Source organism: Engystomops pustulosus, chromosome 10, assembly GCF_040894005.1.
Source record: "Engystomops pustulosus chromosome 10, aEngPut4.maternal, whole genome shotgun sequence".
Taxonomy (NCBI): domain Eukaryota; kingdom Metazoa; phylum Chordata; class Amphibia; order Anura; family Leptodactylidae; genus Engystomops; species Engystomops pustulosus.
Genome location: NC_092420.1, coordinates 52,865,729 through 52,880,279, shown reverse-complemented (window position 1 = coordinate 52,880,279; position 14,551 = coordinate 52,865,729). Strand labels below are relative to the sequence as shown.

At 40.9% G+C, this 14,551-nt stretch overlaps 2 protein-coding genes across 7 annotated transcripts in view; one reads left to right on the top strand and one right to left on the bottom strand.

The window, feature by feature from the left end:
* Positions 1-3,257: 3,257 nt before the first annotated feature.
* On the bottom strand, positions 3,258-14,172 carry PRPF38B (pre-mRNA processing factor 38B). Of its 2 annotated transcripts, XM_072129073.1 has the most exons (7): positions 13,989-14,164; positions 13,804-13,860; positions 9,405-9,473; positions 8,948-9,099; positions 7,721-7,781; positions 5,075-5,298; positions 3,258-4,614 (listed from the first exon to the last, which is right to left on the bottom strand). In XM_072129073.1, exons 3-7 carry the CDS (start codon positions 9,414-9,416, stop codon positions 3,864-3,866), a joined length of 1,200 nt encoding a protein of 399 aa, XP_071985174.1. In that variant the 5' UTR covers positions 9,417-9,473; positions 13,804-13,860; positions 13,989-14,164; the 3' UTR covers positions 3,258-3,863. The 2 variants fall into 2 exon arrangements, with proteins under 2 accessions (XP_071985174.1, XP_071985173.1); XM_072129072.1 differs by having other exon boundaries at positions 13,804-14,172.
* Positions 14,090-14,551, top strand: part of HENMT1 (HEN methyltransferase 1) — a 24,925-nt gene continuing 24,463 nt past the window's right edge. The window contains exon 1 of one of the 5 annotated variants that reach the window (XM_072129076.1): positions 14,090-14,269. The gene's annotated coding sequence lies outside the window, so the exon portion shown is untranslated. The other 4 variants (XM_072129078.1, XM_072129077.1, XM_072129081.1 and 1 more) reach the window with 4 other exon arrangements.

The following is a 14,551-nucleotide window of genomic DNA, read 5'->3' as shown; positions in this document are numbered from 1 at the left end:
GTGTGCTCGCCTGGACTGCATCCTGAGCACAGGACTGGGAAAGGAGGGCGAGTGCTCCTCACCCCACCATATGAAGAAGAGCGGCCACACCGCAAACCTGGCAATATATAGGATATATTTTGCAGTACAGAAACTTGGCCACAATGCAATGTCACGGTGCACTCACGGTATGGTGACCAAGACATAGAAGTCTATAGGGACTCCCAACAGCTATCTGAAGGAGCAAGATCTTAGTGGAGAAATTGTTCCTTCCCATCAATTATGGAAGGGTTACAAGGCTTTTACACACAGTTAGAATGTCATCATCCTAAAGTGAGAAAGGATATTCACAAATAGAATCTTATGTCACTTGAAGGACAGGGTTTTGACCCAAATGTCAGCATTCACCAGTCTAAGAGTTATACTCTCAAACTCTACAGGCCTCAGTTAGGATGTTAAATGTTCAAGTTCAGGACATATGATAAAACAAAGTGTGTTTGGGAGCATTGCCTGCAGAAAGACTCTCTCATAGCAAAAAAATAAATACAAAATTACAAATATAGTAGAACTGAAGTACTGGGCAAGCTGTGTGCTAGCTAATGATGCTGTGGTATCCTTTATGTGCGGCTGTAGTTACCCAATTTTAATACTTTCTTAACCCCTTAAGGACGCAGCCATTTTGCAGGTTAAGGCTCAGCCCGATTTTTTGGATTCTGACCTGCGTCGCTTTATATGGTTATAACTTTTGAACACTGTTACTTATCAAAACGATTCTGAGATTGTTTTTTCCCCACATGTTGTACTTCATTTTAGTGGTAAATTTTGGCTGATAAGTTTTGCGTTTATTTACAAAAAAAAAAGAAAATATGATAAATTTTTTGAAAAATTTGCCATTTTCGAAATTCAAAATCATTGCGTTTCCAGGCAGATAGATTTACCACCTAAATAAGTTGCTGAATAACATTTCCCATTTGTCTACTTTACATTTTCATAATTTTTGATATGTCTGGATAATTTATTTTGACGTCACGCGGCTTACAAAAAGAATATCGCTTTTCCGGATTTTCAGAATTGACTATTTTGGGGATAAATACAGTTTGGAATGAAATTTTACATATTTAGCATCAAAACCCCCGTATATAACCAACCCATTTTCAAATATGCACCCCTCAAGCTATCAGAAACAGCTTTTACGAAGATTGTTAACCCCTTGAGATCTTCATAGTAATTGAATCAAAATGGAGGTGAAATTTAGAATGGTCAAATTGTTCCCTTATACGTTCATTTAGCACTAAAATTTACACATTTCCAAAATATAAAAAGAGAAAACTCACCATACAATTTGTTCTGCAATTTCTCCTGAGTACAAAGACCCCCCACATGTGGCCGTTACTTGTTTTATGGGCGCACAGCGAGACGCAGAAGGGAAGGAGCGCCCTGCAGCTGCCAGGATTTTAGTTTCCTCATTGGCCCTTTTGAAGGCTATAAAATTTTCGCTTTTGCGTTATTGGGGCCATGTGATGCCATTTTTTTTGCGCGATGAGATGCTTTTTCCATTGTTACCATTTTGGGGTTGGTATCACCTATTGTTGAAAATTTAGGAACTTTTTTTGAGGGCAGGAGTAGAAAAGCATCAATTCTGTACTGGATTTTTTACTCTTTTTTTTTGGTGTTCACAGTATAGACTAATAATCATATTATCTTCATTCTATGGGTCGATACGATTACGGGGATACCAGACTTGAATATATTTTCTTACGTTTTACTAAATTTGTCAAACAAAACCCTAATGTGGGGAAAAATCTATCATTTATGTATTGCCGTCTTCCAAGTGGCATAACATTGTTACTTTTTTGGCTACGGAGCTGGTTGATGGCTTGTTTTTTGCGGGACATGTTGTACTTTGCACCAGTATCATGTCGGAGTACACATGGTTTTTTTGATCGCATTTTATAGCATTTTTTGTGGGATTGAATAGCTAAAAATCATAATTTTTGGAAGGTTTATAGCAGTTTTTTTTTACGGCGTTTATCGTGGGGGTTTAATAATGATTTACTTTTATTCTACGGGTTGTTACGGACGCGGTGATACTATATATGTGGGGTTTGTGTTATGATTTAGACTTTTTTTTTTTAGTTATATGTCTCTTTATATGTTTTGGGGGTTTTGGGCATTTTTAGTGATTTATTACTTTATTTTTTTATTGAATAACATTTTTTTTTTTTACTTTTTCACTTTTATACCATGGGACATGAACAAGAAATCCTCTGATTGTGTATTGCAGAGTATTATCAGTGTCAGCCTATGCACTTGCATAGGCTGGCACTGTGCCAGTAAGATGACGTCACAGACGCCATCTTACTGGCAATTCTTGCAGGTAACTCTGGGGTCCAGATCGGACCCCAGAGTTACTATAGCAACGATCGGCGCACCCCGAAAACGGTTCGGGGGGGCCGATCGTGGGGGAAAGACCCCCCAGAGGCATGTTAGATGCCGCGGTCGCGCTGACCGCGGCATTTAACGGGTTAAGCACCCGCGATCGGAGACAACTCCGATCGCGGGTGTTACACTGGGGTGCCGGCTATCAGTCACAGCCGGCACCCCGTCTTTCCCGATGCCTGTTCGGCTCAGATCTTGAGCCAAACCGGCATCAGCTCAGCGTCCAATATATCGGACGCTGAGCGCTAAGTCACTGAGCTCAGCGTCCGATATATCGGACGCTGAGCGGGAAGAGGTTAAACAGCCAGATGTAATCATTAAAGTCAAAAACAATCTACTATGTTTTATTATAAAAATCAGTTCATAGACCTGTGTGCATTTCTTTAAGATATTAACAACTGTCTACCTCTAATAGTATGAATACTTTTTTTTGTATGACAATCATGGGTTAAATGGCAGAAAGCAGGTTATTTCTCAACACCATCAGCAGAGTGAAACAGTGACATCCTGTTTTAAGTGCAAAGTCATAATCTAGAAAGACCCACTGCCTCTGTTCTGCCATGAGAGTTAGGCCCCTTCTACACTATTGAGTGTGATGCGGATCTCCTGGCCGGAACGCTGCTAACTGGAACTGACATGCTGAGTTCAGTTCCGGTTTGCAGCGGTCTGGCTGGGAGATCTGGGAAGCAAGCGTTGCGAGTGTGATGTGATGAACGCGCATCACACTCGCGAGTGTAGAAGGGGGCCTTAGAGTCAGGAACTAACAACATATCAAAATGGTAGAAAACTTCTAATGTATAATAAAATAAAGTCCGCCAAGCAATAAAGAGGATAAGCAATCACATAATAGATCAAAATGTATTTTTTAAAAACTGTTTACAATTAGACAATGACACAAAATTAAATGGTATATTTGCATTCATATCATCTTAGAAAAAAACCCACAAAAAGATAGCCATTCTATCGAAATGTCAGCTAAGCCATGCACGCAGGAGGTAAACCACAACCTCACGAGCATTAGGATGAGAAAAGTGACAAGTTTAATGCCACTTATAAACTGGACCAGCAGGTTTATTGTGCAAGAAAAAAAATTTAAACATAGGGAATTGCCAAGAACAGTCTGTACGTTTAAGGAACACTGAACTGATAAAAACGCAACGGTAGCTGCATGGGAGCAGAGGTTGAGCATATGTAGGGAAGGAAGGAGAACTTTCCAAAATACAGGCGGATCCCAAAAGGCACTTCCCTACATAGAACAAGTGACAAGTAATATTGCAACTCGTTTAGAGAGGGGGAGAAAAAAAAAAAAAAACCAGGCAAGAATGAACCAAGTTAAAAAAACAAAAATACGAGTGCAATAGAACCAGAGGGGGGGAGGGGGGTAAATAAGAAAAAAAAAAAAAAAAGAAAAGAAAAGGATTCAATGTGATCCATTCATTAAAATTTCACAGAGAATCATCTTTGACTCTTTGCTTTTCTTCATTATCAGAGCTGTGGCGATCATGGTCCTTGCTGTCGTGTTCGCGCTTATGGCCTCTGTCTTTGCTCCGACTTCTCTTCCGTGGCCTCTCCCTACTTGAACTACGCTCTCTCTTTCGTGACTTTTCAGAACTGTCTGTCCTCCCACGGCTGCTGCTTCTACTACGTTTGTTTGATTTCTCCTTTTGCCTGTTTGACTTTTCTCTGCTTCGGCTTCTATCACGAGCATTTCTGCTGGGGCTCCTGCTCCTCCTTGATTTTCGTTCTTTGCTCCTACTTCTGCTGTGTCTTCTTTCTTTACGCAATTCTCGATCTTCTCTGTGTCGTCTCTCCTCTCTGTCCTTCCTCTCCTCACTCCTCTTGCGTTCTTTGGAGCGCTCTCTGGGCCTGTCGCTATCCTTTTCCCTGCCGTTGCCTTTTTTGTCATAGTCCCGCTTTCTGCTCCTCTCATTTTCTTTCTCTCTGTCTTTGTCTCTGCGGTCTGTCTTGCGCTCTTTACTCGGACTTCTGGTCCTGTGCCTCTCTCGACTTTTGCTTCCTCTACGCTCATTGCTTCTCGATCTCCGTTTGTCTTTGGATTCGCGTTCTATCCGTTGACGTTCTCGTTCTCTCTCTAGCTCCCTATCAAAACTTGATGTCCCATGATGTTCCCTATGATGGCTTCTGCTCCTGGATCTCCTAGGAGATCTTCGAGGACTTGCGGACCTTTTAGGAGACCTATAAAAATGCATATAAAAAAGAAAAAGTTAGATTATACTTAAAAAATGTATTATTAAAATACAATATGCTTTGATGGATGGTATTAAAAGGCAGCCTTCCAATCATATGCATGAGATCCTTTGTAATAAAAAAAATAATAAAACTGTCAAAAATGGGTTTCCCTAGGTAACTCTCTGAAAACTTTTTTCTTATTACACCAACTGGTCTCAACAATATAGGGCATATTTTACATGAGGCCAGCTTATCACTGGTGGGGAGCAGAGGCACTTACAGCCTTGCTCAGCCACTCAGTGCCCCATTGCTTTTATTATGTCTTATCCTATACTTTGGCAACTTCCCTTTAGTAACATGATATTGGAAACTGCTTCAAAGGATATATAATTACGGAGAGTTCAGCCAGAAGCCATGCCGCAATGATTCATTACATAAAGCAGTTGTGTTAGCCCTTAGCAGTCACCTGGAACGTCTCCTCTCAACATGGCGCTCAACTTCCTCCGTCTCCTCTGCAGTTTCTTTCTTGACCTTTCTTGGTTTGCTTTTGATCTGCTGGTCTATATGTTTTTGCACCGGAACGGGGATCCTTGGAAACAGGGTGGAGAACCACTCCAGCTTAGTAAGGAATGAACGTAACATCTCTCCTATCGTCATTATACAACCACCACCAGCTTTAACATCCAGATCCTGCAATAGAAACAAAACAGACAGAAGAAAAGTCTTGTAAAACGGCTTTTGAAAAATAACGTGTCACAAGCTTTTAAACTTGAGTTCTCTACAAACATCCATAATGTGTTAGTTATCTGAAAAGCACACAGAAGTGTACTACTTGAAAACTAAGCTTTTTGTAGGAGTCTGGTAACATTCCTCCATTATATACAAGAACATGGGCTTTCTACAAGAGAAATAGCTCCACCCAGGCTTTACACAAGCCTTTATAGAGTGTATACATGAATAAAACTAGATTAAGACACATTAATTGTGAATTTCATCATGCATTCTGAGGTGCAGGAAAGTGTTTAGGAGGGTAGACTATGTTAGGCTTTGCCACATAAAATGATCTCCCTCGCTTATTGTATTGGAGCCCTGTGCACATGTAAAGGCGAATCTTAAGGTAAAACTTCTTGCACTCACACACATGCATGTGTTCAGTTTAATTTCGCCCCATACAATTGGTGCAGCACAAAGATCTAGAGGAAAAAAGAGCAGGTTAGCGGAAGTAAATGAGATTTGCCATGTTGTAAACCACAAAGGGGCACGGAAAGCTCTCACTATCGTCCTATCAGAAAGAGAAGAGATCTTCCCAGGCCACTAAATTGAGCCAACTTTGAAAGATCAATCTAAAAAAAATCTGTAAACATACGTCTGCAAAACATTTTAGTGACTATTCTTTTTAAACCAGCACAAGGCCTGATTTTCCCACACTTCTGTGACTGGTCCACAGAAATAGGACATCAAAAGCATATTGGTGGGGTCTGACATCTAGAATTCACATCAGATTTATGTGGCAGCCACAGCTACCGCAGGGTGGACCAAGCACAGCAGCCATTGACATCATTAGGAGTGGATAGAGGAACCAGCTTCTAGCTCCAATGTGTCCTCTAGCACTTCAGCAGCCTTATACTGTGGGGTGTCAGACGCTATCCAATCTACTACTGATGACCAAAAGGTAATCAAAGTGTGGAAAAAATATGCATTTAATGCAGTCAAATCTTAAGTCTTAATGGGCTCCACACTTGAAGGAAATCTGTAAGGAGATTTGACCATGCTAAACTACATAATGTTCTGGAGAGCGGTGTGATCATTACTAATTATATGTTATAGCAGCAGGACAGTGAGAAATGCATTTGTATTTCCGGATTGTGCACTCTCCAGGTGTTCTAGAGAATGAGCTCATGCTGTGCGAGATTGGTCCACAGCTGTTCATCCTCTGCTCTATATGACTGCTGTAGTATTCAACCAGAAGCTTGTAACCTGCTTTTGAGCTCAGAGATTGCACCCACATAAAAAAATCCTGATATTTTCTATAGAAAGGGAAATAGACAAATATTCTAGTGTAGTGGTTCTTAACCTTGTTTGAGGTACCGAACCCACCAGAAGGAGGAAAAGAAAATACCGGACAATTCAGTTTAACATATTCAGGAAAAACTACTGTTCAAGTCCTAGAACAAGACTGTAGTTTTGCAGACATGTAACAGCAGCGGTCCACAAAAAAAATTATAAAAAAAAAATTAACTTCTAAGCACACATGAGAATCGGCTACTTTGGGTTTGCTTTCTGACGTACTTAGAGCAGTAGGGCGAGGTAGACTGTAGAGCAGTTAATACAGGGACCTAAAAGCAGAGTTGTCCAGCTACAATCTTGGAATATAAATGCATTTGGCACAGTCCTGCTGCTACCACAAGAAAGGTATGGTTACACAGATCTCCAGATCCATTACAGCTTTGTATGGTCAAAACAGCCAAAAGACTTAAGCAGGTCAGACATTGGAAGAGGCATGTGCATGGCCATGTCACCGTTGGGAATTTCTAGTGTCCTTTGGTGGCACAGGGTCAGGGACCCAATCATGTATTTATTCAATTACCAACATTTAGAATCACAAAACCATTTTATGCAAGGAAGAAACTACTTCAAAAACCTTTGTCATTCACAACAGCACTGTGACTTTTTAACAGTGATGCAGTGGTTGAGCCATCATGCAGACAAAACTCAAAGGAAATCTGCAATGGCGGCCCCAACAAATTAGCACCACCATGTAGGCACTATGAATGCAGAGACCTTGCTTAAAACATAGTCCAAGAGCAAAGATTCACACAGGACTGATGATACCATAGTGGATCACAGGAAAGAAAATTATTTAAGAGATTTGTACAAATTCCTTGTTTTGGCTATAAAATGTGCATGACTCACTGACCTATCGGTTACCAGGACAATGGAAGCAGATTACAGCCAGGGAATAAAATATGACATCAAATGCTCAAGGTTACGGGAAACAAAATACTGTCAATACCTAAATGGCAAATACAGACAGTAACAATATCCTTTTTCAGCAATGCATGCACAACTCAAAGCTGTACAAATGAAAAGTGAATTACCCTTGCTGACATACCTCTTCGTCATCAAGGAAGTCTTCATACCAGTCCCACAGATCAGTAGGGGGTTGTGTGTACCTAGGATATGATATAACATTAACACATATTATACATAATTTTGGTATTATACACAAAGAATCAGTGTGGGAGAGGGAATGGACGGCACTCACCAGTCTTCAATAAAATCTTCTTACTCTTTATTCGGAGCCTGTAAGAAGCGCCTCCACCTCCCCCCTCCCCTGCACGCATCATTGAGAGTATGCTATTGTGAATAAAGAGTAAGAAGATTTTATTGAAGACTGGTGAGGGCCGTCCATTCCTTCTCCCACCATTATTGTTGTTCAACTGTCTGCCTAGGACCAGAGCACCGCCTATTCGATATATGTGTATTTGTCACCACAAGCAGGACAGTTTACAGGACACTATACTTTGAACATATGTTTGCTGAACAGTTCCCCAGAGAAGACACTAGGTGGTGCTGTTGTTCTTGTTGGATATTTTTATAATATCAAAATCTCTCACATTTCTGGAGCCAATCCATACTATTAAACTCTTGTGGCTCAGACAGGGAGCAATATTTAACCCCTTGAAATAAACCAAAGTAATAGAATGTCAGTGTGCAGAAATGGGTGCACGGAGATGACTGACAGGCTGAGCCTTCTCCAGAGAACAGGCACTGGCAGCATACTTCACCTACACTCATTGTTAGTCTTTTCCATGCTGCCCGCAAAGCCCTAAGCCAAATAATGAAGGGACCCACAGTAAAAGCTGTAAAAACCGAACCCACAAGACAAATGGTGGAAAAGTGTTTTTTTCTCACAGCATTTGGTATCCCCCCAGGATACGGCATGGAAAATTAAATACCATCACTAGAAAGTAGAATTTATTATGCAGAAAAAAAACCCTTATAAAGCTCCATACATGGAAAGGGCCTTATAATCAGTTTTATCAGCACATATGCTAGTTAGGCTGTTCACTGTGACAGGGGCGGTAACCTGGATCTGTCAAATCAACTGTAGAGTCTTGAAGATAAATACATTGGGGACACAACAGTGGGGACTGGAGAAAATTATAACTATGTCAGAATCGGTGAAGTAAACCTGAAGACTGTAATAAAAAAGGCAGTGGAAATGCTAAAAAGCATTCTATTTGTCATGCAACACTGATATTCTGAGAAGCAGTTTAATGGATGAGATGGATGGTAAAAATGTTGTATTAACAAAAAAAAAAAAAAAAACACTTACCTTATGTACATGAAACCAAGTGCTCTAATGTAAGGGGAGTCTGTGTGTGTGATAAGACCCATGACTTGCTTTCTTGTCAACTTCAGGGTGAATAATTTATAAAGGAGACAGAAGGCTGTAGATACAATGCCACCTGTGCCAACACCACGAACCTATCAAGACAATACAAGTTTCTTTAAAATTGAGGGTAGAAAAAAAAATAAAATTATAAAAAGGTTGGACAAAAGGTGAGAAGGTAAGCGGTTGTAATGTCTGCAAGGTTTGCACAAGCTTCTTAAAGGCAGGTTTACCTGACCACAGGCGTGTGAATCAGCTCCATGTCATATCTAACAGACCCAAGAGCCTCTCTTCACTCAAAATAGAATTTCACCCAACAAGGCATACACCTATAAAACTTTATAGCCGATCTGCCTCAATGGAAGACACCAAAATTGAGAAGGCACGTACTTGTACTTACCCCCCCGCACATCCCGGTTTGCCCAGCTGTTTTTCGGCTTCCTTTTTCCCATGGTTCAACATGGTTTACCTAAATTTAAAAAAAAAAAAAAAGGAAATTTGAATTTCTTATTTTGCAAACACATCTTGTGGTATACAGGTAAAGTAACTTTAAAGGAGATGCGCTCTTCATTCTTTTGCAAATTAACAAATGTTATGTAAATTGCATTTACTTTATAAACAGTCAAGTTTCAGTGTCTGTTACACTGTCATAGCTCATAACAGATACAGCTTTGCATGCCAAGTATGTGGGTGACCTGTACAGCCTGAGCTAATCCTGCCGTCATCTTCATAATGGCCAATTCTAACAAGACAGGCAGACCACTGTTTACCCATGGATTGAGAGAGGAAGGGGGAAACAATTCTATATAACATAACCATCAAAGTTACTTAGGATTAAAAAGGCATCTAGACCCTTCTTGAAGCCCTTTGCTGTCCCTGCTATGACCAGCGCCAAAGGCAGGCTATTCCACAGATTGACAGTTCTCATAGTAAAAAAGCCCTGTCGCCTCCGGTGATTAAACCTTTTTTTTCTCGTCTTTTGATTTAACTATGGACCATTAATATATTTATATAATTTAATCATGTCCCCTCTTAGATGTCTATTTCACCGACTAAATAAATCTAGTTCTTTTAATTTTTCCTCTTAACTGAGAACCTCCATACCCCTTATTTTTGTGGCTCTTTGCTGTACCTTCTCCAGTTCCAGAGCAATATTAAAAATAAAAGTATTAAGATTATTTTTCCAAGTATAAAACAACGAGGACCTTCTTTTCTATTGATCCCTAAAACCTTAGTATACCCCATGGAGATTATAAATATCCTAGTGAGTAAATCCACTGCTTGAGACTTCCCTTCTGGGGCAGAAGAATAAGAGTCTCTTCTCTTTGCATTATATAGTGATACACTATGTGGAATAACTGTCCCTATGGATGCAGCAAGTAACTGTTCAGCAGTCAGGAGAAGACCAGCACTAGCCAGGACTGTGCAGCGTCTCTGACAGAGATATGGAAGTGATCTTGCAAACAAAAACTAAAACATTTGTGACCTAAAGCAATAACAGAAGGAATCTCCTAGTACAGTGATGGCTAACCTATGGCACTGGTGCCAGAGGTGGCACTCGGAGCCCTTTCTGTGGGCACTCAGGCCATCACCAGAGATGACTCCAGGTATCTTCCTGCAGTCCCAGACAGCCCAGGACTTGCTGTGCACAGAGGTATTTTAAAGTGACAGCGCTACCTGGGACTTTGTTCTGCTTTATTGGTGTCCTCAGGGGCTGGTATCAATGAAAACTGTGACAGAGAAGGGAGTATAAATCACAAATTAAATTTCTGTGTTGGCACTTTGCGATAAATACGCGGGTCTTTGTTGTAGTTTGGGCACTCGGTCTCTAAAAGGTTTGCCATCACTGTCCTAGTATAATCCATTAAAAATATGACCTGACGAGAAATTAGAGGCAAACAGATGGGTCACATAGTGAATGTTATTTTGAAGTCTATATCACATGGGTGTAATTTGCAGTTAGTCAGCGATTGACACAGATGTACTACTTATTCCACCCACGTCAAGCAGATGACAATGTGTTCTTGAGAACCAGAAAAACAAGCCTTACAATGCAGGAAAATCACCAAAATCAGAGATACACAAGGTCTTGCTTTAACATACAACTAAATATCTGTGTAAATAGGTTGTAATAAATACTATAACATTCCCAAAGCAAATCTATACAGGATATCCTATCAGAAACACTTAACCAGAGGTCAATAGCAACTAAAGAGATGAAGGAATTACTTGGGATGAACAAATTTGGGATCTAGCAAGAGGGATGTTAAAAAAAAGGACCTTATATTCAACTTTATGCTGCTGGCACCAAGCTTGTTGTCCGGTATGATGGAATAATCATCTTTGCAGAGGCTGTTGTGGACTTACAGTATGTCACGAATAAGTGACAAGATGCCAGTTCTTACATTAAAAGATGACTTTTGACTGCCTATCGTGGAGGACATGGATTTATATTTCAGTACTGAAGCTTCTCCAAGTTACTGTTTTGTGGTATGAGCTCCTTGCGTGAACTGCTTACAGCTTCTTCCCCTATGCTCCAAGTAAAAATCTGTAGAAAGCTTCTGGGGCACTGCCCTCCAGGGATGCTACCAAGTACTGTATGCATAGGAAACTAATACATTTATCACTGTAAAGCTCTTTATAATTTCTCTATATAACAGTGTGTGTACACAGAACGTTGTCAATCATCCTGTGCGGGTTTGGTAATCAAGACTTTCAGCCTGGCATAGGGGTCCTGCGCGATTAACTTTCTCAGAATACCTCTTTCAATTTACATAATCCTATATCATAGAACACTGCATCCTTACTTCTATCAAAATGTTGCTCTCAAGAACTACCTGACACTTTAACCAGTTTTCAATGCAGGACTGGAATTCTCACACCGGGGACGATTTATAAATGTGTCACTCATAACACCATTGCAGAGTTAGGCCTATTCTCCACGACCGACTATTATGTGTCCAACTCGCATTAAATGCTTGATCGAATGTATGGCCCGAATGTTCACCAAGCAAAACCCAGCATGTCACTCTGACCAGGGTGCTACGGCCTTGTAGAGACTCTCAGGCCTGTCACAGCAGCCTTCCTATTAACCCCCGCAACAAGGATGAATAGGAAAAATGGCAATAGGTCTATACACCGCAGTACTATATTATATGAGTGAGGGTACTCATCTAAGCAGTAAATAAACAAAAAAAAAAAAAAAAAAATGTACGTTTTCAAAAGTTCTAAACAAATCCAATCACACATAAACAACATGGGTCCAAATAATAAAAACTAATAATACTGATTTTGTGAAGTGAGCATTGTAGTAGTAAACTTTGCAACTGACAGTTAGCTCATTCACACACACACAAAAAAGAAAAATTATGTCATAGCAGCAGCAAATCACAGTTCTGATTAGTGATTGGATAGAACTAGCCCTTTTACTGATAGGAACAGATTGAGAAGGCATTTCTCTATTTCGAAACTTGGCAGCTAGCACTTTTAGATATGAAGATGGGAAACCTTTTATGTACTTTTAAGCACTTTTCTTATGAAGCAGAAATATCATTCAACTATGTTTAAAAGTGCTCCCATGTAAGCGTGAGCTGAAAAAGGTGTAGCTTATAAAAGAAATTCCATCTTCACCACAATTACTGGTTATATCCGTCTGACAGATCAAACCCCCCTTTAGAACTTCACTTTTTGCAGCTCTAACACAAAAACTGGGCTAATTTTATATATACAAATGATGTTTCCATTGTACAAGTCTGTAAGGTTTGGGGAAATTGCATGACAGGGTCCCTACAACCTGATTATAAAGTATTGAATTGATAGCAACACATAGCACCAAGATACATAGAGTTTTGCTGGTAATATGAAGTTGGTATGAACTCATGAATCTGCTAAACAAAGGCTAGGGCAGTGGTTCAGAGGCCAACACATTTGCTCAGTAGTTGTTCCAGAAACAAATCAAACTGAGGCTTAAAAAAAGCGCAATTCTAGAAGTTGCCAAAATAATTTTTTTTGTTCACATTCCGGTGTGTTAAAAGAAATCTATCATCATAAGGGGTACTTATAGAGCCAGGCACCATGTCTGTGGTAATCTTATATTTGTAACCCCTGGCCTTTTCCCTTCTAAAATTAACTAAGTTTTGCTAAAGAGTCAGAAGGGCTCTGAGGGGCGTTACCAAAGTCCCTTGTGCTGTAATGCCACAGGCTGTAACACTGATGGAGCAAGATATTTCTCCAGCCGCTCAATCCCAACCTAACAGACTGTGTGCCCTGATGACTATACAGAATTGCTCAATAACTTAGCGCCAAGTATATTATTAGTGATCTTTTAGAAAAGAAAACCCCTGACCCATTCTACATATAATCCCCAGCCTTGTGTTTATTCTGCATGGAAGAGTCCTGCGATTTCAGCAGCTCAGGCATAAGAGATGCAGCTTAAAATAGTTTTGCGTCTCTTCTGGGCGGCCACCAGCAATACACACACAGCCCCGAGAATGAATGAAGAAGTATTTTCAGGTATATGCAGAGAGCCAAGATCACTTCCATAGAAATTTGGTCACACACAACATCCACCTGTACAGGGCAAGAGATGCTCATGTTCTGTAAAGACACACACGGATACAGTCACTGAGCAGCTCTTCCCCGAGTATTAGAGAGTAGTAACCCTCTGTATCCATATGTGATCTTACACTCTCCCCAGTCACACAGAACACGGGCCCTTCCCCTCGGAGCGCAGACACATGGTGAGATGCGGTAGTCACCGCATGGCGCCCCCTGCCGCCATCACTGTACCTTCTCCTCACCTTAAAGTAGATTTCGTCCACCACCTCATGGTAGGTCTTAAGCTCATACAGCTGCACCTTGAAATATGGAGAGGACAAGATGTTGGTCAGAATCATAGGGTTCAGGTTCATAGTCTTTTCATTGCCCCATAGCGGCAGCACATTCCCAGGCTTCCCAGAAGGCGCAGATTTGTTCCCCCCACCACCTGTCTGAGTGGCTTGCGGGGTCCCCCCCAGGGCCGCCGCGTTGTTATTCGCCATTTGTAACCGGAGAAAATATGGCGGCTGCCTCACCGGACAGCAGGAAGTGACGTAACGCTGTGGAAAAGGAGGAAGAAAGGCGGCCAAACAGCCCGGTCCTGAAAACCAATCAACGCGCGCGAGTATCTGGGCGAATCGCAAAACTCGTCTTTGGCGTCCAATCAATGATCTCGTGTCTTGTAGCCACGGAAAGAACCAATCAGAGCGAACGGCATTGACCCGCGAGGTTGGTTTTCTTTTCTTTTGCAGTTTCGAATCTTTATTTAAACTGTGGCCGTACAATCACTGTACAGTGTGAGTCGGCGGGAAACAGTGGCTCCATGCTGTATGTGTAGGAGATGGACTTCAGTTTTTTTCATTAACATGAAACTTATATCCATGATAGAAATTCCGCGCCTAGTGTTAAGGAGCGCCCTTGTTTTGTTGTAAATCACGTCACTGTCACTGTGGTGTTAGCAGCCTAGAACACTGCAGCTGTTACCGCGCGTGTAGGTCTTACGTATCCATA

What these genes read in the sequence shown, in the direction of transcription:
- PRPF38B (XM_072129072.1), bottom strand. Translation starts at nt 14,043, where the DNA reads ATGGCGAATAACAACGCGGCGGCCCTGGGGGGGACCCCGCAAGCCACT. An exon ending in AAACCGGGATGTGCGGGGGG is followed by an intron (nt 9,100 to 9,404) that starts GTAAGTACAAGT and finishes TTGTCTTGATAG; the next exon opens with GTTCGTGGTGTTGGCACAGG. An exon ending in ACTTCCTTGATGACGAAGAG is followed by an intron (nt 5,299 to 7,720) that starts GTATGTCAGCAA and finishes TTTCTATTGCAG; the next exon opens with GATCTGGATGTTAAAGCTGG.